Here is a 26,160-nt window from a genome sequence, read left to right as displayed (position 1 = left end):
CAAACATGGAATAAGAAAGAGAGCTCATTAGGAAAAAAAAATAGAACAAAAAACACTTTGGCTAAATACCTTCCAGATACATAACCCTGGAAAATAGATAGACATGGATTTTGGACAGTAAAAAAAGTAATTCTGTTTTGACAAACAGATTTGAGTTTTTTCTTATCTACCTTGCATGTCACAGTGCCAAAACGTGCCAGTCACTGGAAAAGGAAGTTTTTATCAATCTGATGCAGGATTCCCCTCACTGTGCCCTAGATCTGGATAACTTCTCAATCCTCATGTGCATGTAGTGGCTTAATCTTCCTCATCTCCAGGCCACTGCAGGTTTTACATTAGACTGAAGGGAACCTTTTTTGTTGGTTTTTGTCCTAAGTTCTGATTCCCCAGGCTCCTTTCATCCTGCTCTGCTCTCCTGAAGAACCACTGGAGCAGCCACTCCTGTCTGGCTGGGGAAATGCCAGGGAGGTTTTATCAGCAGCAGTCAGGATCCACAGCTCTTCTCTGTTTCTGAGAGAACATCAAACAAAATACCTGAGCTCTGGGAGCACCAGAAACAGGGCAGCATCTGATTTGCCTGTGGAATATTAGGAGCACAGATAGGTTTAAAACCGCTGTTAAGCACTCCCTGAAATGCCAGAAAAGGTAACCAAGACTCAACATGATTTAGGACTTGCAGTCCTGATCAGGCTGTGATCCTGGGGTTATCAAAGAAGGGGAAAGTGTGACCCTTCCCAGGGTGTCCCAGGTCATCTAAAATCAATCCATCCATCCATGTCCCAGTGTAACACCCTAAAATATCAGTGTGTCACTGTAATATTGGCTGCTTTATGTAGAGATGATAGCACAATGCTCAGATTGTCTCAGAACACACAGAACTCACTCAAATCTGCTTCTCTCCTTTAGTGGGTGAGAGCTGGAGATGCCGAGCAGAATCCCTGTTTTCCTACCTGCAAGCAGGTGAGACAAGAGCAAATGGGAAAATGTGGTTTGACAAGGGCTTGGTGGAACTAAATCACCTGGATGTACCAGCCCAAAATAAGCAAAAGGATTGTACCAACGTTTTCCTTAGGCTGGAATCAGTGAGCATACCAAGAGATGTGGTATCTGCTTGTCTTGAGTTCCCACTTATTTGAAGTCACACCTATCTGCACTATTATCTATAAAGAGCATATAAACTCTATTTTCACAGTTAGGCTATGAAATCAAAACCTATGTAATAATTTTTTGGGGAGGCAAAAAGGAAAGGATTGTGAGGAATGGGTCTAAAAATATTACAAAGTAGAGAAATATAATAAAGACCAGGAAAGGCTCTGAGCAGCCAGAACTGGAATCAGGCAGGTTTGAGCATTGCCAAACAGGTACCTCTGGTAATTCATGATCAGCAGAGATTGTTCCATTGGTAATTAGTGGTATTTTCTCTAATTCTTGTTACTTATAATTGCTGAGGAGAGAAAGCCAGCTCTGACAAGGTGTCTTTGAGCAAACCATGCTGGCAATCCTCCTGAAGTGTCTAAAGTCCCTAAATATGCAGCAGGTGGTGACTCACACAGCAGAAGAATGAGAATATCTGCCCAAAAACGTAGCAGATGGTGAGGAAAACATCTGGAGGCCACCGGGTGCTTACATAACACACGAGTGAGGTTGCTGAGGTGGAGGCCAGCAGCTTCCTGCACCTCCAGGCTGTTGCTATGGAACCTTTCTGTTCAGGAATGATGTGAGGAAAGCAGCACATCTGTGAGAGGAGGGCTCCCTGCAGCACAAGGGTTAAGTTTCCATATCAAGTGGGGAGGAAATAATCTTGTTTTTTATTTTTGATCCTGTGTTCCTGTGCCATGTCCTGCCTGTCACCTGGAAATAACAGCATTAAGTTCCAGGTAGCCTTGTTGATGCTTTGCTGCATTGACTTCTGTGTAATTAGTACTGGGGTGTACAGGAAACAGAAAATGACTTTTTTGTACCCAAACAGATCAGCTTGGATCAGTTTGAGCAGCCTGTAGGATATCCCCCTGTGCTTGTGCTGATTGATGTGGTTCAGCACCAGCAGTTCCTGGGCCTCACAGACTGGTTCTGACACTGCGCTTGCCAATAAATCTCCAAAAGATGTTATAAGGATAAAATATTAACTGTACTCATAGTAGCAAGTACTTTAGCAAGACTAAAACTTTGAAAATGCTGTCATTTAAAAACTGAATTTATGTATTTTTCTGCCTTTAAATCTATTTTCATCAGACAGCAAAGCTTTCTTGGTCTGGTTTGTTTTCTGCTCCTCAAAGTGCTGCACCTTCCTGACAGCTCTGCTGGGAGAGCTGTGTCAGAAGCAGAAAGGTTTTTCTGGAATGTCAATTTTGGTAAAGACAATTGGATTAATTATTGGTTTATTACATTAATTGTGACCTGTCAGGGTAGTTAGAGCCTCTCTGAAACAGAGCTCTAAAATATACAGAACACCAGAGTAAGAATGTAATAACTGCTCAAGGATTACATCACTTAATCACCACCATTCCCATGAAAAATGTAAAAGGGAATATTTTATGTCTCTTAAAACATTAATCTGTAATATAAAGGTTTGAGTCTTATCCCACACAAAAACTTTCTGGAGCAGATTTCCTTGCTTAGGCTGTTTCAGACACATTTTAATACTTGTTCTGTCGGTATTTTTGCGCACTTGCTGCCGGGTTTTCCTGCCCCATCCCCAGAGCACTGAACAAACCCTGCCGTGTTTCACCCAGCGCTTCGTTGCAGGGGCTCAGGTTCTGTGCACGGTGCTGCTGCTCAAACCCGGCGTGTGGAGCCGGGGGCTGCCCGGCATCCTCCGCAATCTGCACCTGGCCCAGTTCTGCGTGGTGGGATGAAACATCTGGATCTGGACGCGGCCGCCGCCTCGGTGCTCCTGCCCCCGCAGGTGCAGCAGGTCGGTGAAGGGAGTGGCAGCTCCGTGCTCGGTTCCTGGGCAGGGGAAAGGGATGAGCTGTGGATAATCCATTCCTGACAGCGGCACAATCCCCACCCGGGATTTGGGAGCTGTTGCTGGGAGCCGGCTGTATGGAACAATCAGATCTGTACCTTATCAGCACAAAGAGAGCTGCCTGCTGGTGCCTTCTTTTATCACATGCCGTAAAGACAGCCCTGGTTTCTCCCAAACGAACCTTTAGAGTGGAAATGGGTAATACAGACCTCGAAGGAATCTGTTCAGCTCTGCCTCTTTCCCTGCCAAACAGGTGTCCTCTGTTCCTTCCCCCAGGTCATTCCAGGTAGGGCACATCCAGGGAGCACGTGTGCCTGGCTTTGTTCCATGTGGTTAAAGCTGGGAAAGCTCCTGCCTGTCAGGGAATGCACATCTCTGGGGTGCTGTTACCTGAGATTGCATTGCAGACACAGCTGAAGCCTGGGAGCCAGTCTGTAAAAATCACCTGCAAGGAGAGGAAATTGTCCTTGCTCATGTCTAATAGGCAATAAAGAGAGTTCTTAAATCTTAGGGCGTTGTGGGGTTGATTAGCTAAAAATAGATGTTTGTTTCTGCTCTGCCATGGCATTAGAAACCTTCTCTTTCCTCAACCTGATGTACCCTGAGTGTAAGGATACTGTGGAAGCCAGGGAACTGAACTCTGGGCATTTGAGAGGAGCTGGATTATTATTTTTTACTTCCCTTGGGGAAAAACAATCTGTGTTATTTGATTGCTTTCCTGAAGACATTTAGCCACTTGACTTTATAAAAAAACGAACGTTTATAATTGATATTGCACTTGGGTTAAGTTTGGAAAATTTTTAACATTGTCTCCTAGACATTCTTGGTATAGGCTTCCAGAAGAAAACAGACACATGCCAAGGCAGTGCTCTGGAACAATTAATGCTTCTGCATGGTAGCAGTGAGCACAGGCATCTGAGTCTTAAACATTGACACTGCTAAGAGAGATATTGTGGCCATTAGGGTTGATGGGGATGTGCTTCCCAATACAAAATGGCTTTTTGATCATCTGAAACAGAAAACATCTTAAAAACCCCAAATATCCTCAGGAAGCAAGGCAAATGCATGTGGGGTAAATGTGAGGAGAGGCTGTTTCCTGAAAATTCCCTTGTTTTTGGAGTTCTCTAACAGACCAGAGCAGCTGTTAAGCATTGATTCAGTTGCCTTGAAGAGCTGGTGACTAATGAGTATAAAAATTACAGACTGTTGGGGTTTTGTTCATGAGGGAAAAAGCAGGGTTTGAAAGTGAGGAAGCAAAGAGAACAGTCTGCCTTTGCTGAAGGGGAGCAGAGAGTGGGAAATGCTTTCTGCTGTCCAGGGGCTCCTCCTCCTTTTTAGGACAGCAGGAATGGTTCTCACTGGGGAGGGCTGGGAAATACTGAGCTCCCAAGATAAGTAGGGAGATTTAAAAAAAGCCTCAGCAGGCTCCAGGGCTGGGTTATTTGGAAAATCTGGTGGGTAAGTTGCTCAATGGCAGCCGTGGGGGCAGGGCTGTTCTTCCCAGCTAAATTCCACTACAGCTTTTGGCTGGGTGCAATATTCATGATGGATCTGCTCCTATGGCACAGGGGGATGCAATGGTGGGCTTCAAATGAGGCTCTTAATATGGGGACAAACTGCTGACATTTAGCAGGTGACCTCTGGAGATCTTCCAGTGCCACCCCCCTGCCAGGGCAGGCTCACCTGGAGCAGTGACACAGGGATATATCCAGGTGGCTTTGGGATGTCTCCAGAGAGGGACACTCCAAGCCCTGCCTGGGCAGCTGTTCCACAGCTCTGCCACCCTCCATGGAAGGAAGTTCTTCCTCAGGTGGAGGTGGAATTTCTTGTGTTTTAGTTTCTGACCATTACTGCTCATCCTGTCACTGGGTACTGCTGTAAAGTCTGGCACTATCCCTGACACCCTTGGATTGATGAGATCCATGATGAAATGTCCTGTTGAAAAAGATGGAGCCAGAGTATCTGTCCCTTCTGCCCAGGGCTTTTTCTCACTTTACTTGGAGCATGTTCCAAAATCCATCTCTTAGAAGCCCCAGGCACTGGGATGTGCTGGTTTGTTGTGTGTACATAGCACTTGAGAGTAAATCTGGGTTTATTCACTGCAAGCAAGACAACCTCACATCTCCTTTTCCTTTCTAATGTATTATTTACATGCACTTGACAAATATCCTTGGCAGCACGAGCTCAGCCTGTGATTGCTTTTCCAAGTGAAATAGTCCCCCCGAGCTGGGAGCGGCGCGTGGCCTTCGGAGCATGAGAAAAAATAACTGCTCTGCTCTTTGCTGAGGTTATCAAATCACAGGAGCCACAACAAGAAGCTTTATCTGCAGTTTAATAATGATTAGAGAAAATAAAGGTCATGAAAATAGAGCTGACATTGTCTCCCCAGCTTTCAGCATGACCTGGTGATGTCCAGCCAGCGAGGAGCGCCCGTTCCCAGGGATTCTGCCAGGGAGGCTGGATCTCCCCTCAGTGCTCATCCAGCACACCCAGCCCTCTGCAGATTGGCAGTTTGGGCTTTATTTCTCTGATCTTGCTGTGGGGGATTACCTGCTGTGATTGCCTGCAGCAGCAGGTCACTGGACTCAATAACCCCACGATTCCCTCCTGTCCCATCTTTGCTCCCAGGGTGAAAGCAGCTGGATAATTCCACTGCCCTTTAATCCCGTTAGTCCTCCCGAGCTTGGGCACAGCTGGAACTTCCTCTCAACGGAATTCAACCTGAATTCCAGGCAGCTGCACAGGGGCAGCCCCAGCACAGCTCCCCAGGGATGTGGAGGCAGGATGGGATGGAGGGAATGCAGGCAGAGCTGGGCTGGCAGAGTCTGGAGAGGCTGTGGGGAGTGAGAGGAGCTGCCAGAGCTCCCTGACACCATCAGTGACCATTAGAAACAACACCATCTTCAGCCCCAAGTCTGTGGATTTGCTGGAACAACTAAAAGACAGAAGAGTTTTGTTATTTAGGTCTAAATTCACTGGTTAGAAGCTCTGGAACAAAATACTTTCATTTATTCTGTTTAAGAGAAACCGAATGTTTTCTTTGCAGCTGTTTCCAACCCAGATGAATACTGATATGTTTTATCAGTCCTTTTGAAAGTTGTCATGAAAAACATCACTGGTTTTTCATTGCCCAAAGAGAAAACCCATAGAAAAGTGAATTAAATCCATTTTTTTAACTAACAAAAATTTTCAAGCAGGAAGGGATTACTATTCTGTGTTATACAGAACTGAATGAATGTCACCATTTCTCAGTACACTGTGACAAGCTGAATTCATCCTCGTGCAAGCAGAGCTCTTATCACCAGCGAGCCCCAGTGACACGCTGTGCCCTGGGGCAGGAGCAGTGACAAACACCACACCCAACCCCTAAATACTTCAATTAAAGCACAGAGGGGTTTTCTCATTAAATATTTTGCCTTTGCAAATAGAGAGGGGGATATCAGGCTTGAGCTTGTGGTTCATAACCTACTTCTCAGAGATGCAGTTTAGGAGGCAGGCGAGTGTGAGAAGATTTGGGTCAAAGGCAGTGAATGGTTTCACGTGATCGAAAAGCAGAGAGGCCTTGAAGTGTTTTATCTCCATATTTTTAAATTAAATGATAGGATTTGCTTTTGAAAATGTTTTAGCTAGAGAATTGCTATCCTCTGCTGCTTTTAGAAGATTAAAAAAATAGAGGAATAGAGGAATTAAAACCTCTGAGAATGACGTGATTCAGCTGAATCAAATGGTATGGTGTTTTTTCTCTCTCTTGTTTTTATTTCCTCAAAAACTGGGGGGAAAAGTAAATAGCCATGGATTGATTCCAACAGGGAGCTGGAAATGCCCTTGTTTTCTACGCTGGAGAGAACATCCAGCCCTGGCTGCTGCACTGTGGGGTGCAGGGAGGCACAGCTGGATATTCCTGCCACATTATTCAGATGGAGGGGCAGGAAGAGGCAGAGCTGGATGCTCCTGGCACCTTGTTCAGATGGAGGGGCAGGAAGAGGCAGAGCTGGATGCTCCTGCCATGTTATTCAGATAGAGAAGCAGGAGGAAGCAGAGCTGCAGCTGCTCTGGGCACCCTGACCTTGTGCTCAGCCCAGACACCTGCAGCAGGCCTGGCTTGCCAAGGTTTTCCTTGATTAAAGCAGGCAGCAAGGTCAGAGCACTCTGCTACCCACCTGCCCCTGGCTGTGCTGTCTGTCCCAGGGCCCCAGAACTGTCAGTCTGTCTGTCCCCAGCCCTCAGAGCAGCCTCTCCTCACCAGTGCAGTGGTTGCTTCTTGTCATTTCCTCTCCTCTTTTCCTCCTCCTTCCCAGGCTATTGTGACCTCCACAGCTCTGCACAGGAGTGGGCATGGGCTGAACTGACCATGCTTGGAAAAGAAGCAAAGGTGGAGAAATGTGCTATGGAGCAAAAGGCATCAGACAAGGCCAGGAAAACAAACTGGTTTCTTGCAGTCCCTGGTCTGACCATCTTACTTTTACATTCTGTAGTCCTGATCCTAACCAGTGTCTGGAATTCACTCTTCAGGAGAAACAGGGGGTATGTGGGGGGTGGCCCTGCCTGTTGTAAATTCAAAAAGCAAAGCTCTGGTATTTGTGATCCATCCTTTTATATCAGCTGGAGAATTAAAAATGGCTCCTCATCTCAGAGTATTTATGACCCTGGTGTTCTTGCTTGTGCCCATGTTTCCTCCTGATCCAGATGTCCCCTGAAGGAACAGCCCTCCTGTGACCTGCCTGGTGTCTGGGCTCTAGATTTTGGAAGCTTTAGTACACCAGCAGTGTATTAAAGAGGAGAGAAAATAAGGAGCAACAGCAGATTTGCTTACTCACAAATCAGAAAGATTTGCTTTCCTTCCTAGCCAGAGGAAAGCTGGGATGTTCCCAGTGCTGCTCAGCAGCTCCTTACAACCTGTTCCATCTCTGATTTCTTCTCAGGATCCAGCTGCTGCAGAAACTCACTGTACCTACCTTACCTCGGGCACTGCCCTCGTGCTGTGCCTGCAGAGGCCCAATGCTGTGAAGAAGCTGATGGATCTCCTGGGACCAGAGGATCCTCAGCTGGCCCAAGCACTGGATCCACGCCTCTGGAGGGCTCAGTATGGCACCAGCACAGTCCAGAATGGATTTTATGGTAGGTGTTTGTAAAAGAAAAGTCCAAAAGCTCAGGTACACAAATAGACAATATGTTATGTATTGTTCCATCCTGCACTGTCACTACAGATCCAGCCTTGGCAGGCACTGCAGGCCCTTATTCCCTAGAAAACTTTCCTTGTCTTCTTGGTGGCTGAGCTGAGTGTGTCCCTAGCTATGAAATATTCTCCCAGAAGATAAATTCCAAAAGGGTTCATCCCAGAGCAGCCCTGGCTCTGGCTTTATCAGAACAGATTTCCTTTGATCTCTTCCCTGCTTGGTCATTTCGTACTTTTAGCTTGGTTATTTTGGAATTATCCCCAATAACCCATCTGTCTTCCCTGCTTGTGTGTCCCTGCCTGATGTCTCCATTACCCATTGGCCAACTCCAAGATTTCACAAAGACTCCAGGACCCCGAGTTCCTGGAACATCTCATATTGCTCATGGCTGGCAGCAGAGAGGTGACCCAAACCTGCTCTGGCTGAGGCAAGCAGGGAAACTCAGCTGCTTCCCATGTGGAAAGGCTCTTTCCAGCTGGCACATGGGCAGAGGCACAGGGCAAGTCAGCATCCTTGCAATCTGAACCATCCCAGCTCCTCTGCCAGCAGGGAAGCACTGGGATGTTGCAGTGTGGGGGAGGGAAGATGATGGATGGGAAGATGGGAAATATCCCTGGGGAGAGCAGCCTGTGGAGAGCACAACGTTATTGCCATGAGGAGGGAGGGATGTCATTCCAAAATTCACATGGAATTAAGTGTGCTTAGCTCCCTGCCTGTGTTTCTCCTCACTGTTACACTGATTTTGCACTAACACTTAAAGGAATATAAAAATACTAAAGCAATAATTTCTATAAACTCAGGTGAGCTGGCAGGCACTGTGTGCCCTCAAGTCCCAGAGGAACTTTCCTGACAAGATCCATTGCATTATTTGCCTCTTCCCATTGTATCCTGGGCTGTGAAATCCCTCCCTCTTCGCCCCCATATCAGGTGGGCTGCTGAGAACTGGCAGGGAGTGAAGGAGCCACAGAGAACCAACCCCTTGGAGAACCAACCCCTTGCAGAACCTTCTTTAACCCTGAGGACTTGGACTCAGCCAGGAGAGATCCCACAGGATTTGTGGAAGTGGCTGAAGAGCAGGATCTACTTACACAAAAAGAAAAAAAAATGTGGTCAGGGCTCTTCAGCCAATACTTTTCCATTGTCAGCCCCTGCTTCTCTTGCTCTTGAGTTAATGAATGGATTGTGTATCCAGATTGCTCTGAAACACCTCAGTCATGGCTAATAATGGGTACTATACATCCCAAATTTCAGATGTTTGCTGCAGTTGAAGCATCTCCAGCATAACTCAGTGAAAATGAGCAAGGGCAGCTGAGTCTCATTGCATTTCTGTTGGGAGTTACAGGGAGCTCCCTTTGTGAGAGAGATCCTTGCATGTTCTGCATCCCCTCAGCTGGGACTGGAGTTGCTCTTGAGATCTGAGCTGAGCCCAGAGCTGGGCCTGTCCTCTGGGCCCAGACCACGTGCCCTGTGTAGGACTCAGCTGTAGGGCTGGCCCAGCCCTCCCTGCACACATTCCAGGATCAGGGATGCAGCTGTAGCTAACTCTGATGGATCTGGCCCAGCTGCTCTGCCCTGGAGCCCTCTGTCCCTAAGGAAAGGGACAGAGTCCCCCAGAGTCCCTGTGTGCTCTGTTCCTAAACCCCTGCCCCTCCCAGAACTTGTCCTCCAACACAGGTGAAACACTGACCTACAAGTTAAGCTGGAAGAAGCTTCAGTGAGTAACTGGGGTTCTTTGCAAGCCCACCTTCCTTTCCTAGGAGGGAATACTAGGCTTTCCTAGTTTTTCTCCAGCTGAGGGAGAACTTCATTTAATGCCAGAAGCAGAGCAAATTCTCACTATTTCCTCCCAAAGTGACAGGGGAAATGCAATTTGGATAAAGGTGGGGTTCCAGGGAGACTGGTGAACCAAGAAATGGTGAACCTGCCCCCTCCCATCTCCTCTGGGGCTTGGGAAGTCATTGGACTCTGCTTTTTCTCATCCAAAGAGCTCTTACATGTGCACCCTCCAGTGTCCTGTACCTTGAGCAAAGTGAGAGTAAAATGCTCATTTTGGGAGCATTTGTGTTCTCTGTAATGTCACCAATGATGGAAGAACAGTAGGTTTGGTGTGGAGGAATGGAAAGGATCCAGCCCAGCTCATACACTGGGACTTACACAACCTCAGGATTGTAAACTGCTGCCTTAAGGGCTCTGGCCATATAAAACCTGGAATTATGGATCTCCAACAGGGCTGAGTGCTCTCAGGTGGGATCCTTTGAAGGGGCAGCCTCAAAGGTGGTAATATTTCAGAGGATATTTGTGTCCCAGCACATTGACAATCTATCTAAACTCTAATAGAAAAAAGCTTTTCCCTCTCTATTTCCCATCCACAAATCTCCAAACATTCTGAGGAATGCTTTATAACCCTGTTGCTTTATAGGGAAATATTCAGCTGCTAAGCCTGGAGGGACCTCTCGAGTCACTGAGTTCAGTTCATTCCCTCCCAGACAGCCCCATCACATTTTCCCTTCCTTTAGTACCCACCCTATCTGGATGGATGTCACAGAGCTTTGAGCACTAAAAATCTTCTTGCATTTTCAAACTTAAATATAGCCACATATACTTTGTACCCATTTGTTCCTGTGCCATTATCTGGACTTTATTTTAAGCAGCTCTTTTTACACCTCTGACCTTTCCTACCCTGAAGTGTTTATCAGAAATCAGATTTGTTTCTCAGCTTTGGGTCGTGCTGGGTCAAACAAGCCAAGGTCTGGTTTAACTCTTCAGATGATTCTCCATTTCCCCAGTCATCCTCATGTAATTTCTCTGACTGTTCCAGTCTCAATTTACCTTTCTTGACCAGAGGGGAACAGAGAAATGTATCTCCATCAGCAATGCCTCATGCTAACTCTGCTTCCCATGGTCAGTCAGAGTTCCCAGCATATTTGGGACCTACATTATTGTTACTAAGCACATTTATTTTATTAACCAGTAGCTCTTCCCCCTCAGTAAGGGCAGCCTGGTGTGATCCAGAGGCAAGGGAACAAAAGGATTTAGAGCTGGAATTGAAAGGTTTCGCAGTCTCCTTAACCTGATTCCCTCAGCTCCAGTGTTAGGAAATAAAAGGAGTCTTGTTTACATGAGGAAGCTGCTGAGTGATAGTAGGACAGAATCAAAATACCAAGGAACTATTCTAAATATAATGGTTTAAAATGTTTGCTATTACTGTACAGAACAGCTGGCCTTTAAAGCAATTACTGCAGTGAGTTGCACATCATCAATCTCTCCAAAAGATGAGTGTGAGTCTAGAGAATGTTTAATTCATGGCCTGAGAGAATCTTCTCATTGTATTTATTTCTCAGGCTCCAGCTCCTATGCAATGGCTGTGCGGGATGTGAAGCTGTTTTTCCCAGAAGGGCTGTGCTGTGCCCAATGTCAGACAGGGCAGGAGCAAGAGGTAGGAATGTGCTCTTCCCTGAGCTTTGTCCTGCTGTGCCAGAGCAGCTTTCACTGCTATCCCGTGACTTCTCTCCTATTGTGCTTTAGATAATGCAGCTCTGGATGTGCTTCCCGAGCTGCCAAGTTCTCCTGGTCCTGGGGATGCTCCTCCCTCTGCACTGACCCCGGGGGTGGAAGAGCTGCTGCAGATCTGTTTGTTCAGCAAGCTCTGCTGTGAATTTGGGAGGGCTCAGGGCTTGTGCTTCCAAATGATCAACATTGCTTTGGAAGCATGTCATGAGCAGGGACAGCAGCCTCACCCTGGCTGCTGAGGCACACTTGAGCCAGGAGCTGCTTTTTTACCATCTTTGTGTCATTCAAGGATGGGATGGCTGATGATATGAGAACGATTGGGATGTGCTTAACCAAGGGATGGAAATGTTTGAGCTTTGCTGTGGCTCAGAGGTGATCCAGCTGAGATGGTCCTCCCAGGAGATTAGCTCTGGAAATGGCCACGTGTGTGATGGGCTTCACTCATGTGGGTGTGCAGCTCAGAGCAGGGCATCCTGACTGTGCCAGTTCATTCAGGGACAGAGGGAGCTACTGCACCCCAGCGTGGCACTGAGTAAAGCTGTCAGCCTCTCACAGCTTTTGTTTGAGCTCCTGGCCTTGAAAAGCTGGGAGTAGAGACCTTAGAGTGATGAGTGGATATGGGAGCTTGAAAAGGATGATGAGGTGCTGCACTGAATTAAGGCTCAATTAAAAAGAAGAATGCATGCAAAATGTTCTTGTATCTCCAGACAAGCAGGTGTTTTCTAGGCTGGCAATTACAGAAGTACAAGACAGCAACAAAAGCTTCACAGCTTGCCTGAATCAATACTTGAGGAGTGTTATCCTAATGTGTTCACATGAGCTGCTTCTCCCTCCCTCCCTGCCTTCCCTGCTGCAGATCCATAACCTGACACATGACCCCATCCTCAGCCTGGGAATCAGGAAGCAGCGCAAGATCCTAACCCGTGACCCAGGGAGACATCCCAGTGTCCTGGGCTCTGAGCAGCCAGGCAGTCCTGGTAAGGAAATGCAACTCCTGTTAGAGACTGGGACTGCTACTGATTAATTGGACAGCAAGACAAACCATCTGGTGACAGCAAGATTGGGTATTGATGTCCTTTCAGAAGGAGAGAGACAGCTCAGAGCTGCAGAGAACAGCTCCAGGGGAGTCCAGCCTTTAACTGTTCACCTGCCAGCACTGGAGGGCTTTAGAGCCAGAGCTGTTCACAAGGGCTGGCCTTGGCAGCAGCAGCAGAACAAGCACTGACAACACAGCTGGTGTCAGACCAGCACATGTTCCTCTCTGAGCTCTTCCCAAGTGTCTCAGCACAACCCTGGTGGTTTGTGTCCATTCAGAGAGACAGGAGCACAGGGCTGGGCAGTGTGAGCTGTTCTGTGCTGGGAGCAGATAAATATCACTTGGTGCAGGGAGTGCTGCTGGCAGCATGGCCAGAGGCCTCTCCTCAGCTGTGCTCAGAGCTCATTCAGCTCCCACTGCTGCTGAGCTGCTGCCAGCTCCAAGTGACTCCCAGCTATGGCCAGGCTGACTTTGGGAACTGAAGCCTCAGCCAGGCTGACACTTCCTGGGATGCAGCAGCTTCTCAGGGCCTTTCCTGCTGATTTGACTTGATAGACATGTGTAAACACAGCTGCAGGGCCAGGAGATGGCACTGACACGAGGGGATGCTCCCACCTTGGGCTGTTTGTGCATTGATCCCAAGCCTTTATATAAACAAGCAGGGACCAGGTGAAGCATCCCTGTGGTGTTCCCTGGGGAACAGAATTGTTTAGAAGCAGGCTATTCCCATTCCTGTAGCTTCAGTTCTGATGTGCCTGATGTAGGCAGCTCAGAAAATGTTCCTGTGCTACACCTGATCACTGCAGTCCTCAATCCCAGCAGTGGAACCACAGGATTGTTGTGGATGGGAGAGGAGCAGGATAAAAAAGTGACAGAATCACAGCCCAGCCCTGCCTGACACAGGACTTTGGGGGGGCATTGGTCACATACCAGCAGCTGTAGAAGGGGTGGTAAATCAAGTCCTCTGCTCCTGGGGTGAACACCAAGTCACTTTTGATCTCTGAAGAAGGATTTGTCCCAAGGTATTTGGGAAGGGTGTTTTCCCCAGCATCTTAGTGCACACTGGGGAAGGAGCAGATTTGCTGTGACTGAATCACTTGATTTGTAGAAGAGACTGCATAAAATAAAATAAATAAAATAAAATAAAATAAAATAAAATAAAATAAAATAAAATAAAATAAAATAAAATAAGTAGTTGTGGAGAGAGCACAGGTATTCTGCAGGCTTTTCACAGCTCAGTGTTGGGAGCTAATCTCAAAATATACGCCCCTAATTTCCTGCTGTATGAGGATATCTGAGCTTTGAAGATGCCTAAGCAGAGTAACAAGGAAAGCACTGTACAGCCCTGATGTGTTTGTGTCTCAGAAAATATATTTCAAGGAGTTACTGCCCTGGAAAAGCAAGTCCACGTGATCTCTGAACTGTCAGGCACGATCTCGTAAGTGCCTCCAGCAAAGCAGACACATCACTCACGTTCTGGGCTCATCTTGGACACTAGAGGAAGCTCTTGCACACAAGGAAACCTCCTTCCAGCAAATAATTATCACAAAGCTGCTGCCTAATGGACAGCCAGATTTATCATGAGGAAAATATGAAATACATTAAGCCTCACGTATGCTGAGCAGAATTACATTTGGGATTATAAAAGCAGCTGGATTAGCAGCTTTCTCTGCTTGGAAAAAATGAAAATGGAATAGTATCTCCTGTAGCAAACCAGCAGTTGTCCTTGTCTGACTCCTGAAATGGGGTCACTCCTGCTGTCTTGTGATCTCCAGACAGGGACACAAAGGCGTGCAGCAGCTCAGGATGAGCATCCCAGGGCACATCCCAGGGCACATCCCAGGGCACATCCCATCCCAGAGCACATCCCAGGGCACATCCCCCAGAGCACATCCCATCCCAGGGCACATCCCAGAGCACATCCTATCCCAGAGCACATCTCCCAGGGCACATCCCATCCCAGAGCACATCCCAGGGAACATCCCCCAGAGCACATCCTATCCCAGAGCACATCCCATCCCAGGGCACATCCCAGGGCACATCCCATCCCAGGGCACATCCCAGGGCACATCCCATCCCAGAGCACATCTCAGGCCCCCAGAGCACATCCCAGGGCACATCCCATCCCAGAGCACATCCTATCCCAGAGCACATCCTATCCCAGAGCACATCCCAGAGCACATCCCAGAGCACATCCCATCCCAGAGCACATCCTATCCCAGAGCACATCCCAGAGCACATCCCAGAGCACATCCCATCCCAGGGCACATCCCATCCCAGGGCACATCCCATCCCAGGGCACATCTCAAGGCACATCCCATTCCAGGGCACAGCCCAGGGCACATCCCAACACCACCGTTCCTCCGACCACCATGGACATGTCTGTGTCAGAACAGAGGCACTGAGAGGGCTCAGAGGTGCTGGGAGGAGAGACCAAAGAAGTGTTTTGCTCTTTTCCCACCAGGTCAGGCATTGCTGGAGCAGCTCTGCCAAACCACCTGCCTGGTGCTGCCCAGGATAATCCTGCAGGGTTCGGAGCCCCCCCCGTACGTGCAGCTGCTGGAGGAGCTTGTGGCCAGCGGCTCTGTGGTGACTGGAGCTCGCCTGGCCGTGCTGGACTCACCTCAGGCTCTCTGCATCTCCCAGATGCTCAGCAGGGCCAAGGGCAGTGTTGCAGCAAAGGTATGGAACAGCTGGAACTGGGCTTTGCTTCCTTGGCACAAAAGAAGAGCCTTGTAATGCTTTGCTCTGATGCGCTGCCCTGAGGCTTTGGTGGCACTATTGCAACACTGCCTCTGAGCCCTGGCACCTCTGGTGAGTAATGTGGGCACTGGGGACACTTCCTGGTGTTCCTGCATCCCTGGGAACCCTCAACATCATCCCCTGTGAATGTAGCCCTCATGGGAATGGCCCACCCATCACTCATTCACTGAATGTTTCATTCCAGTCAGCCATCACTCTGTTCTGTGTGCTCTGCTGCTGTCTCCTGTCTCGTTTCTCCATATAAATACAGTTTCTATTTACCTCTCTGTAATCACACCCCATTAATCCTCCTCCACAATGCTAAAAAACCTTTTATCTTCTTGGACTGTGCCCCAGAGCCTGAGCCAGATTTCCCACCTGGAGTGTTGCCTCCAGCTCTGGGGTTCCCAGCACAGGAGGGTCATGGAGCTGCTGGAGCCAGTCCAGAGGAGGCACCAGGATGATCAGAGAGATGGAGCTACTCTCCTGGGAGGAAAGGTTGAGGGAATTGGGATTGTTCACCTGGAGAAGAAAAGGCTTTGGGGTGACCTAATTGCAGCTTTCCAGTATGTGAGGGAGCTACAAGAAAGATGAAAAGAGACTGGAGGGGCCTGGAGAGACAGGACAAGGGAGAATGGCTTCCCACTGCCAGAGGGCAGGGTTAGATGGGATATTGGGAAGGAATTCTTTCCTGGGAAGGTGGTCAGGCCCTGGCACAGGGTGCCCAGAGAAGCTGTGGCTGCCCCTGGATGTGTCCAAGGCCAGAGTGAACAGGGCTTGGAACAACCTGGGAAGGTGCCCCAGGACAAGATGAGCTTTGAGGTCCTTCCAAGCCAGGCCATTCTGTGGCTCTCAGTAGGTGCAGCCCAGCCCATGGTTTGGGCACAGGCTGTGCTGACTTTGCTCCACAGCAGCAGAACACCAGGCCCAGGCTGTTTTCCTCTTGGTGGAGGAGAAGCCCACCCAGTCAGGAACCTTGCCTGGGCAAAGCTGGAAGGTGGAATGTGCAGGGAAGTGCTGTCAGTAGCAGAGAGTAAACAAGAGGGGAAAGTAATTACAGTGGCAGTAGCAAACCAACAATCACCCCAGGGCTGTCAGACCTCAGCAGGCCCTTCACAAAACACAAACATTTGGGCTTCCAGCTCTCAGTTCTAAGTCTTGGGTGTTATCTGTAATAGGAGCATGTAAGATCTTTTCAGGTTGTGCTTTTTAAAACTGACAGCATCCCTTTGAAGTACATCTGTATGGAGCAGCAATTACATCTAGCAGCCAATTAGTGTAAGCACTGCTTGCCTGTCCCCTGAGTCCCCCGAGGATCCATCCCTCTGCACATGGAATGTGCACAGCTCTCTAGGAAGGACAAATCAGCATTGGGGGAGCAGAGCCATCCCTCCTTCCTCCTGTCAGAGATAAATGGCCCTGGGCACAGCTGGTGTGTTTCCAGAAGGATCTGTCACTGCTGAGCCAAAGGTGAATGTTACAGCCTTTGCTCTCCCTCTCTAGAAGGGAGATGTGTTCTTCACATAATGAGTGTTTCTACTACAATATCTCAATATTCATCTTGGTTCCTGCTTCCAGCAGAGGTAGGGGTTGAGTAACACACCCAGATACTCTGCTGGTTTTCACTCAGAGAGGGCAACAGAAATCCTGGTGGGTTGTGGGATCACAAATGGCTCAGACCTGGCACTGGCTCTGCCTGGAAGGATCTGTTCTCTGTGGCTCCTGTTCCTCACCCATCAGCCAGACTTAGACACTTGTTCAAGTTCAGAGCAGCACCAAAGCTCAGTTCCTCCCTCTCTTGCAGTGCTCCCTGTTGAAGGATGGCTTGTGCCTGGTGCTGGCAGCACAGTGGGACAGCGCTGTCACCTCCCCGGGCTCCCTGCTGGACAGGTAAGGAGGAGCTCCTGCCCTGAGGGAGGCCACCTCTCTTTTCTGTCCTTCTGCCACTCAAGGGCAGCCTGTTCTGCACAGGTACCTTGTGCCTGCCTCAGTCACTGGGTCATGGAATTGTTAAGGCTGGGAAAGATCAAATCCAGCCAGCAACCAGTACCAGCATGTTCACCATTAAACCAGGCCCTCAAGTGCCACATCCACACATTTTAACACTTCCAGGGATGGGGGCTCCACCACTGCCCTGCACAGCTGTGCCAGTGCCTGACCACCCTTCCCATGAAGAAATTTTGCCAGTATTGAACCTGAACCTCCCCTGGCACAACTTGAGGCTGTTTCCCCTTCTCCCTCTCCCTGGTTCCTGAGAGCAGAGTCCTGCCCCCCCGGCTGTCCCTTCCTGTCAGGGAGTTGTGCAGAGCCAGAAGGTTCCCCCTGAGCCTCCTTCTCTCCAGGCTGAGCCCCTTTCCCAGCTCCCTCAGCCTCTCCTGGTGCTCCAGCCCCTTCCCCAGCTCTGTTCCCTTCCCTGGTCACACTCCAGCCTCTTAATGTCTCTTGTCATGAGGGGCCCAATACCTGAGAGTGTCCCCCAGTTTCCAAGTCATGTGTCCTCCACTCAGGACCTTTAAAAACCGAGTTGTGTTCTTTGTTAAGGACCTGCAATGCCCATAAGGCTCAGCAGCATGGTTCCATGAATACAGGGAATTCTCTGAAATAAGGACTCCCATTGGGAATAGACCTGCTGAATCAATAAAATTCCTAGGAGAAATATCTTAGCAGATTTTATGTTTGCTATGAAGAAAAAAAAAACAAAACCCAAACCTTAAAATAAATGCCAGAAAGCAAAATCAAAAATTAGCCTCTTAAATAAATCACCAGAAACACTGGGTAGAGGATGCATAAGCCTGGAAAAACAAACAGAACCCCTCTGCAGGGACTGATTAGTGAAACAGAGTGATTAGCAGGGCAATTAACCCTGTGTTCCCCAGAGGGAAGGGCTCCCTGCACGGGGCTGGTATTTGGCACTGCCATGTGCAGCTCTCACACATGGCTCCTCTGGCACAGGAACCAAGAGTCGGGTTTGTGCCACATCCCATGTGGAGCAGCCCAGCAGCCACGCCAAAAACCCCATCCTGACTTTGGCTGTAGCCTCTGGAGAACTTCCAGCAAGTGCTGTCAGTGGGACAGGAGTCAGGGATTCAGGGATGCTGGAGTTTGCAGGCACCAAGGGATCAAAGCTGAACATCCATGTTGCTGCATCTCAGACTTCTCATACTTTGCAGAAATGTTCCCAGGGCCACACCTCGGAGCAATGGTTGGAACAGATTCCACTGGTAACTTTTCAAAAATGTTTTTAAGCTACTGACAGCATTTTGACTTTGCTTCCATTCATTTACAATCACACCCTTGGAATCTGCAGCCCAAACCTTCCACTCTGCAAGGGGAGAAAAATATCAAGTTACCTTTGTGGTGAGATTTCTCCCAATCTTTCTCTGGTTTACAATGAAAAAAACCTGAACATCTGTGAACCCTGTAGGTCACTGCTGGAGGTAGTTCTGGGAGAGTCACTCAACATCCCCACACCTCTTTATATTCCCCAGCACCTCAGTCATGGGTGCTGCTTAACAGGATGAGCTTCAGCCCAGCACTTCCCTCTCCTTCAGGCTGTGTTGTGTCTCCTTCAGGCTGTGTTGTGTCTCCTTCAGGATGTGCTCCCAAGGCAGCCCCCTCCAGAGACACCTCCTGTGGCTTCTCCTGGCTTAGAGAGCCGAGGGGCTGAGCAGGGAGTGGGCAGGACCAGGTGCCAATCTCTGCACCTTCACCCCCCCTCCTGCTCTGTACAAAGGATGAACTTCTGTGCTGAGCTCCAAAATACACGTGCATAACTTATGGGGGTCAGGATCCACTCCCAAACAAATGGATCTACCCCCAAAAGAATGGATCCAGCCCCAAACAGATGGATCCACTCTGCCTCTCCCCCCAGTGCCAGAACTAGTGATCACAGAGCCTTTCAACCCAGCTGAACAGAAAAAAAAAAAAAAAAAAAAAAAAAGAAAAAATAAAAAAAAAAAAAAAAAAAAAAAAACCAAAAGCACGAACATTTTTTCATGATGGAAAATGCCTGTGGAAGGGAGGGGCAGCAAGGTGTGTCCGAGGGTGGGAAGAGGGAGAGCTCTGAGCCCCAGGGAGATCAGGAGCTCACACCCTTATTGTCTCCCAAGCCGGAGAACTTTTCAAAATCAGCCTGACTTCACTGGTGCCTCCCAAGGACACATCATGCCAAGACATCTTCAATTTAAATAACACCAGAGGTTAATTACTCTTACAGCTCCATCAGCCCTTTCTGTCCGGGATAAATCACTGGATATTTATCTCCCTCTCTCTGCCAGGGCTCAGGATTCCAATAGCTGCCCAGTTCCTTGCATTTCAGCTGCACTGCTGAAGCCTCGCCGAGGTGCAGGGATTATTTTCCAGCCCTGGGACTTAAATCACGGCTGAGGCACATTTCTGCTGCTCTGTGCCACGGGGAGGGACGTTCCCATCTGTATGGAAGCCTGGCTGTGATGTCAGAGATGGGCTGGGATAAAGAGGAATCAGGTGTTGAGAGAACAATGTGGGCTCTGCCAGTGTGACTGTTCCTAGTCCTGAGCCTGTTAAAGCTTTCCTAAGCCAGCTCTGTCAAGGAGAGACATTCAGATCCTGGGAGATTTGGCAACAGCCCCAGACCCTCCTTGCTGTGGTTTGTTGAGCAGCAGGGCCCATTCTGGCTGTTCTCTGGACATCCAGGGCATTATTTCTGCACCAAAAACCACAGAACACAGAGAAAGGGACACGAACAAGGCAGGTGTGGGCACAAAAGCAGCCTGGGACTTTGACTGGTGCCAAAAGTGGAGCCAAAGCAGGAATCTGGGAGAGCCTGGGAGGGTGTCAGGGGGAGCTCACAGGGCACAGGGAGGTGTTTGGAGGAGGTGAGGGAACAGTGGGGACCCTGGGGAGGGAAGTGACTCCATCCTATCCACAGACAAGGCAAAACTACACGGGACTCACCTTCCTTGTTCTGTCAGCATGCAGCTGCCTGGATGGCTCAGGACAAAACATCTGAATTTTCCCTGTCATAACTTGTTTTCACAGCCCCATTTCCTGGCTGCAGGGTGGCAGAGGCAAGAATTTACAGCAGTAGATTCAAAGCAACTCCTGGAAGGAAGGCATGCTCTGCTTTTTATGCATGACAAACCAGATTTAGCTGCCTTAAGAGGTGATGCTGATTCCACAGTGATTACTCCTCTATGGTTTAAGCCATGTAAAAAGCACTTTAAGATTGTCAGGACCTGTGTTGTGCACAGACTTAGCAGCTCACCTGGTTAACTCAGCTCAGTAGGCAGGGTTTGGCTAAAGCACCCCCAAAACTGCAGCAGGAGAAAATTAGTTTAAGCCAGGCTTTGTGCCTTCCGGCCTTTAAGCGAGGTGCTGCAATCAGAGCAGGAGCCAAGTGCTGAGGAACTTAGCTGGATGTTTTTCTCTCTGATGAAACATTCTTACCAAGTGTTAATTGCTGCTAGCAGGGAGCGATGTTATCCCTATAGGAAGCTCATCCCGGGGAGCTTTGGAGGGGAAGGAGGTGTAGAAATAAAAAAAAAATTAGGAAAAAAGAAAAAAAAAAGATAAATGAACACATGGGGTGTAAAATCTCAGAGCTGTTGAAAGCCAGCGAAGGGAAAACTGTTGCCAAGCACAATACCTGGATATGGGGGCAGGGAGCAGGGAGTGGTTTCCACAGCCTCAGCAGAGTTTTTGAGCCCGAGGCTCCGAGTGTGCACGGAGTCCCTCTAAAAGGCACTTCTGGGATCCGTACCTTGCCTTTCCAATTCTCTGGAATACATTTTGTGGTCAGGTCGTGCGTGGCTTGAGGAGGGCCAGAGCAAAACCAGGACTGGTGAGGCAGTGTCTGCTGCTCCAGGCAGTTTAGGAAATCCTGGGATTGGGGAAAAACACCCAGATTATCTCAGTGGAGGAAAAGCCCCTTGCCCAAAGTGAAGTACCCCCATTTATGTGCATTTCCCACTGCCCCAGAGGCACCATTATGCAACTGGACGTGGCTGTTTGTTTGAAGGTTTGTATTTAAATAGTGCAAAGCCATTTACACAAAGCTTTGTAAAACGCAGGATTTAGCGGTGTAAAGAGGAGCAGTAACAGATGCCCGTGGCTGGAGCTGCTGGCACAGAGCTCAGACCTCCCCAGAGCTGGGTCATCTCCCTCCCTCCCTCCCAGCTGACATGGCAAACTAACCCTGTTCCCTTTCTCTTTTCCCCCAGTGCCTGCTGGCAGAACCAGTCGGTCCTGGACACTGCAGAGCATCTCCTTTATCCCCAAAATGAGCATCAGGCAAGTAGAGAAGTATTTGGTGTGGATATGTGTTCTTCGTGCCCCTGTGATGAAGGGAACTTGTTAATATTGGTTGAAATTTCAAAGACAATGATCACTTCCATGAGTCAGAGGTGGTGACAGCCCCAAACCTTGGCTTAGGCTGAGAGCCCAGAACATGGGGAAGGTGGGACCAGAATCCTGTCAAACTGTCTCCCACATTACAGTGGTGACACAGTTTTGAATCAAAACATTTGGAGATATTGATAAAGGTTCTATGTTTTCCACAGTAATTCTGTTACCTTTTTGTGGAAAATCAACACTGAGAAAAATATCACAGAATTGTGGAATGGTTTGGGTTGGAAGGAACCTGAAAGCCCATCCAGTCCCACCCCTGCCATGGCAGGGACACCTTCCCCAAGCCCAGGGTGCTCCAAGCTCTGTCCAGCCTGGCCTTGGATGCTTCCAGGGATCCAGGGGCAGCCACAGCTTCTCTGGGCACCCTGTGCCAGGGCCTCCCCCCCTCACAGGGAAGGATTTCAAGAGTCTGTGATATTTGTCAAAAATAGTGACAGGAAATGTTCATTCAGCCCTGTGGCCAAGCTGGCACAGATCCTGTATTCTGAAAGTTGCATTTCAGAACCCAAATCCAAGTGGAAGAGGAGGAGTGAAGCCATTAGCCATTCCAGGGATGGTCTAGCTGAATATTTTCTCAGTAATTCATCCCAAGAAAGGAAACACTGAGCTCCAGACATGTGGGCAGCTAATGGGAATAAACTGCATAAATACATTCAAAATTCGGGCTGTAATCATCAAAGTTTAGTTCAAAACAAATGAGAGGTTTGGATAGAGGAGGCAGAGCCTGAGGAGTTAGGATCAGATGTGAAGTCCTGGTGGAGATGTCCCTGCCCATGCCAGGGTGGTGGAGTGAGATGAGCTTTAAGGTCCCTTCCAGCCCAAACCATTCTGTGATTCTGTGATAAAAGACTTGTGGAGAGTGAGAAATGATAGCAAGCGGACAAACCTCTCCTCTGGATCCCTTTTCTTCCCAATAAAAGCCCAGCAGGAGAGCAAGATGTGTTTGTAACCTCATCTAACACATCAGAGCTGCTGCCTTCAAGCACCAGAGCTCTAAGGATTGAGCCTTAAAAGACACTGAGCCCTCTTTGAAGTGTGCATTGCTGCTTTTAACACACACGGAACTGCCCCAACTTCCCCGGAGTGGCTGAGCTGCTGATCCCAGGGCACAGTGGGATCCCAGAGCTGCAGTGCCTGGGCAGCTCTGCAGAGCTGCAGGGCTGTCACAGCCCAGTGCTGCCTGCTGCCAGGGTGCCAGGCTGTTGCCAAGGAATGTGACAGGGCAGCAAGTCCAGGCTGTCTCCTGATTTGCTTTGAAAGGACATTACATCTCTGTGCCTGACATAAAATCCCTGCTGCTCCCCAGCGCTGGGGAATGAGCCTATCAGGGAGAGGCTCTGAGGGCTTTTTGTGCTAGAGAGGAGAAAAAGCAAATATGCTCAGCCCCTCTCCCTGCTTCTGGCAGCCTGGGATGTGCAATGGAATCCCTCTGGAAGCAGGGGCTGCTCGCAGGAGCTCGGAGTTTGGAGCAGGAATGCAGTCCTGGGACAGCAGCACATCTCCCTGGGGTACAGACAGCACAGCAGCAGCTCCTGTTGGTTTTCCATTGGGCCTTCTTCTCCAAGTTCAGGGTAGGTTCAGGATTCAGAGTGAGATCTGAGGAGCAAACACACTGGGGAATCTGTTCCTCAAAGGATGGCCCCAGGAATGATGTTTGAGCCTCTGATCTCCTGCTAATGAGTTTATGAAATGTCAGCCAGGCTTTGCAGGGCAAAGCTAATGAGCAACAACACGATATCAGGCAGAGTTCAGGAGGGTTAAATGAACATGGGTTTCAAATCCTCATGGTCTGAGCAGAGCTGCAGCCTTTCCTGTTGGAGTCAAGCTGTGGAAGTGAAATGGAATATCATCCTGCCCCCTGTGTGATCTGGGATTAGGCAATAGGATGAGAAATCAGCTTTCCAAATGTGGCCTGGTGCAGTGCTGACATCTGTGCCTGGGCTGGTTGTCTGCCTGCTTCTGCTGCATTCCTGGACACCTTCCCCTGCCCTGGGTGAAACACCTGTCTTAGGAACAGACAAATGCAGGCTTTGGGAGTTCCTTGCTCTCAGCACAGCTCACATTTGGAAGTGACAGAGCCAAGGTTTGTTGGTGCCACCACTGGGGGCTGGTGACGTTCCACAGGGGTGTCCCAGATGTTCCTGCAGCTGGTCCATGCCCAAACTGGGATGTCTCCAGTGACAGGGGAGGGGTCAGGGAGTGCTGTGCTCAGCCTGGGGCTGGACACTTCCCCTCACCTGCAGCACTGACTGTGGCTGGGATGGGGCTGTGAGGCCAAGTGGCTGTCCCTTGGTGACATCACTGACCTGCCACCATCAGCCGTCAGAGCAGTGGGGTGACCCAGTCTCTCAGTAAGAGCCAAGGGGAGCAGTCCAACCTCCCCTGGCAGCACCAATCCCTCCACTCTGCCTGGAGCCACCCTCCCTGCACACACCTGAAACGTGGAGCTGGAGCAGAGCCACACAGGGGAAACACCTCCCACTCCTCTTGGCATGATCCTCTGCCCCTCAGCAGCAGGCAGGAGGGCTGCAGTCCCATAAAAGAGACTAAAAAGCTGTGAGGAGAGGCAGGAGGGCCCGAGGGCTGTGTGGGGTGGGCAGCAGCACAGCATCCCCAGTGCTTTGGGGCCGTGGTGCTCATTAGCACAGGCAGGGCTGCTGGCTGAGCTGCAGCCCTTGGCACCACACCGGCCTCTCCAGCTCAGAAACAGCCGTGCCAGGGCTGCTCCGGGGCTGGGCTTGGGAAGGAGGGGCAGAGCAGCCAGGGAGGGAGGAGATTTCCCACTTAGCACCTCGCCTGTTGCTGCTTTTCTTCAGTTCCTTGAAAACAACTCCTGAGCATCACAAGGAGCAGGGGCTCCCTGCTGTGGGACACTCACAGGCACCTCTGTGCTGGGATTAATCCAGCCTGGGAAACAGCCTCTGCACAAGAAACCTGCCTCTGCTAAGAGTTTCTTTGCCATGCACAGAACTCACAGCTCTCCTCCAACCCTTTCCTTGTTTTCTCCCCAGGCCCGGGAGCTGATCTGCTGCCTTTTTGACTCCCTGACATCAGAGAGCATCCACAGAATTGAATCCCAGGACTGCTAGCAGAGATGAGCAAGGCCCCCAGGCATCCTTGGATGTGGAGATGGATGCACATCTCAGCTCTAAGAGCACTGTTTGTTTGGAATTAAACACAGAGTCTGAAGTGTGGCATTAGCATGGGTCAGAGAAATGAGAGTGCTGGAGGAAGGCTCAGCACCCCAAAACAAACCCCTCTGAACTGTGGTTGTGCTTCCCAGTGGAGTCCATCCAGAGACAAGCTGTGTGTCCGTGGAGCAAGGCTTGGAGCACTCCTCTGGCTGGGAAAACCTCAGGAAGCAAATCCAGGGGCAGTTGTTCACTGCTGTGTCTCAGTGCCTGGGGACTCCATCTCCCCCAGGCCTCAAAGACTTCATGGAGAGACTCTGCTCGCTGCTGCTCCTGTGTTCTTTGAACCAAAGACAAACCCACAGCAAATGAAATGGAAATAGTCAGAGGGAAAGCTGGATCCCTGGAGGTTCAGTACACCAGGCTGAGCCATTCAATAAGATTAAGAGCTGGACAGCTCAATGTTCACCTGCCTCTGCTCCAGCCCCCCTGTCATGGACTGTGCCAGCCACATCCTGCTCCCTCCCATGGGCACACGGCCCTGCCTCCTCTTCCTCCTCCCTCAGCAGCTGCTGATCCTATGATCCTTCCTAGGAGCCTGGAGGATGGTGATAATACAAAGATTCTCAGTTTTCCTGGGACCCACTGGGGTCTTTTTCTTTTAGGAAGGACTCTCCTCGGCCCAGGAAGCCTCCAGTTCCCACCCGCCCTGCTAAGGCAAAGACTTAGACTTAGACTCTGCCCTGGTGCAGCCTCACCTCAGGTCTGGGGCAGTTGTGGGTACCACCATATCAGGAGGATCTAAAGCTGTTGGAGAGTGTCCAAAGGAGGGACATGGGCATGGGGAAGGGTCTGAGGAACAGCTGAGGGCACTTGGATTGTTCAGCTGGAGAAGGAGACTGAGAGCAGAGCTCAGCAGGGGCTGCAGCTCCAATCTCTGCTCCCTGGGACAGGGAAGGGCTGGAGCTGGGCCAGGGGAGGTTTAGGTTGGAGATCAGGAAAGGTTCTTCCCCCAGAGGGTGCTGGGCACTGCCCAGGCTCCCCAGGGAATGGGCACAGCCCTGGGGCTGCCAGAGCTCCAGGAGTGTTTGGACAGCAGGGATGTACAGGGTGGGATTGTTGGGGTGTCTGTGCAGGGCCTGGGGTTGGATCCATGACCCTTTTGGGTGCCTTCCAGCTCAGGACATTCTGTCACTCTGTGCATGTTTC

At 49.6% G+C, this 26,160-nt stretch overlaps 1 protein-coding gene across 2 annotated transcripts in view; it reads left to right on the top strand.

Annotated features, from left to right (window-relative positions):
• LOC117003847 (dynein axonemal assembly factor 8-like) overlaps positions 1–25,867 on the top strand; it is a 31,546-nt gene extending 5,679 nt beyond the window's left edge. Inside the window, exons 4-12 of one of the 2 annotated variants that reach the window (XM_033074172.1) lie at positions 907–960; positions 2,746–2,914; positions 7,891–8,086; positions 11,487–11,581; positions 12,512–12,632; positions 15,156–15,373; positions 17,238–17,323; positions 21,634–21,703; positions 24,832–25,867. In XM_033074172.1, coding sequence (XP_032930063.1) covers positions 923–960; positions 2,746–2,914; positions 7,891–8,086; positions 11,487–11,581; positions 12,512–12,632; positions 15,156–15,373; positions 17,238–17,323; positions 21,634–21,703; positions 24,832–24,909 — 1,071 coding nt within the window. In that variant the 5' untranslated portion in view covers positions 907–922 and the 3' untranslated portion in view covers positions 24,910–25,867. Of the gene's footprint in view, positions 1–906; positions 961–2,745; positions 2,915–7,890; positions 8,087–11,486; positions 11,582–12,511; positions 12,633–15,155; positions 15,506–17,237; positions 17,324–21,633; positions 21,704–24,831 lie in introns of those variants that run through there. The other variant, XR_004419557.1, reaches the window with a different exon arrangement.
• Positions 25,868–26,160: the final 293 nt, after the last annotated feature.

Source organism: Catharus ustulatus, chromosome 16, assembly GCF_009819885.2.
Source record: "Catharus ustulatus isolate bCatUst1 chromosome 16, bCatUst1.pri.v2, whole genome shotgun sequence".
Taxonomy (NCBI): Eukaryota; Metazoa; Chordata; class Aves; order Passeriformes; family Turdidae; genus Catharus; species Catharus ustulatus.
Note: the sequence above shows the minus strand (reverse complement) of the source record. Positions and strands in the feature narration are given on the sequence as shown.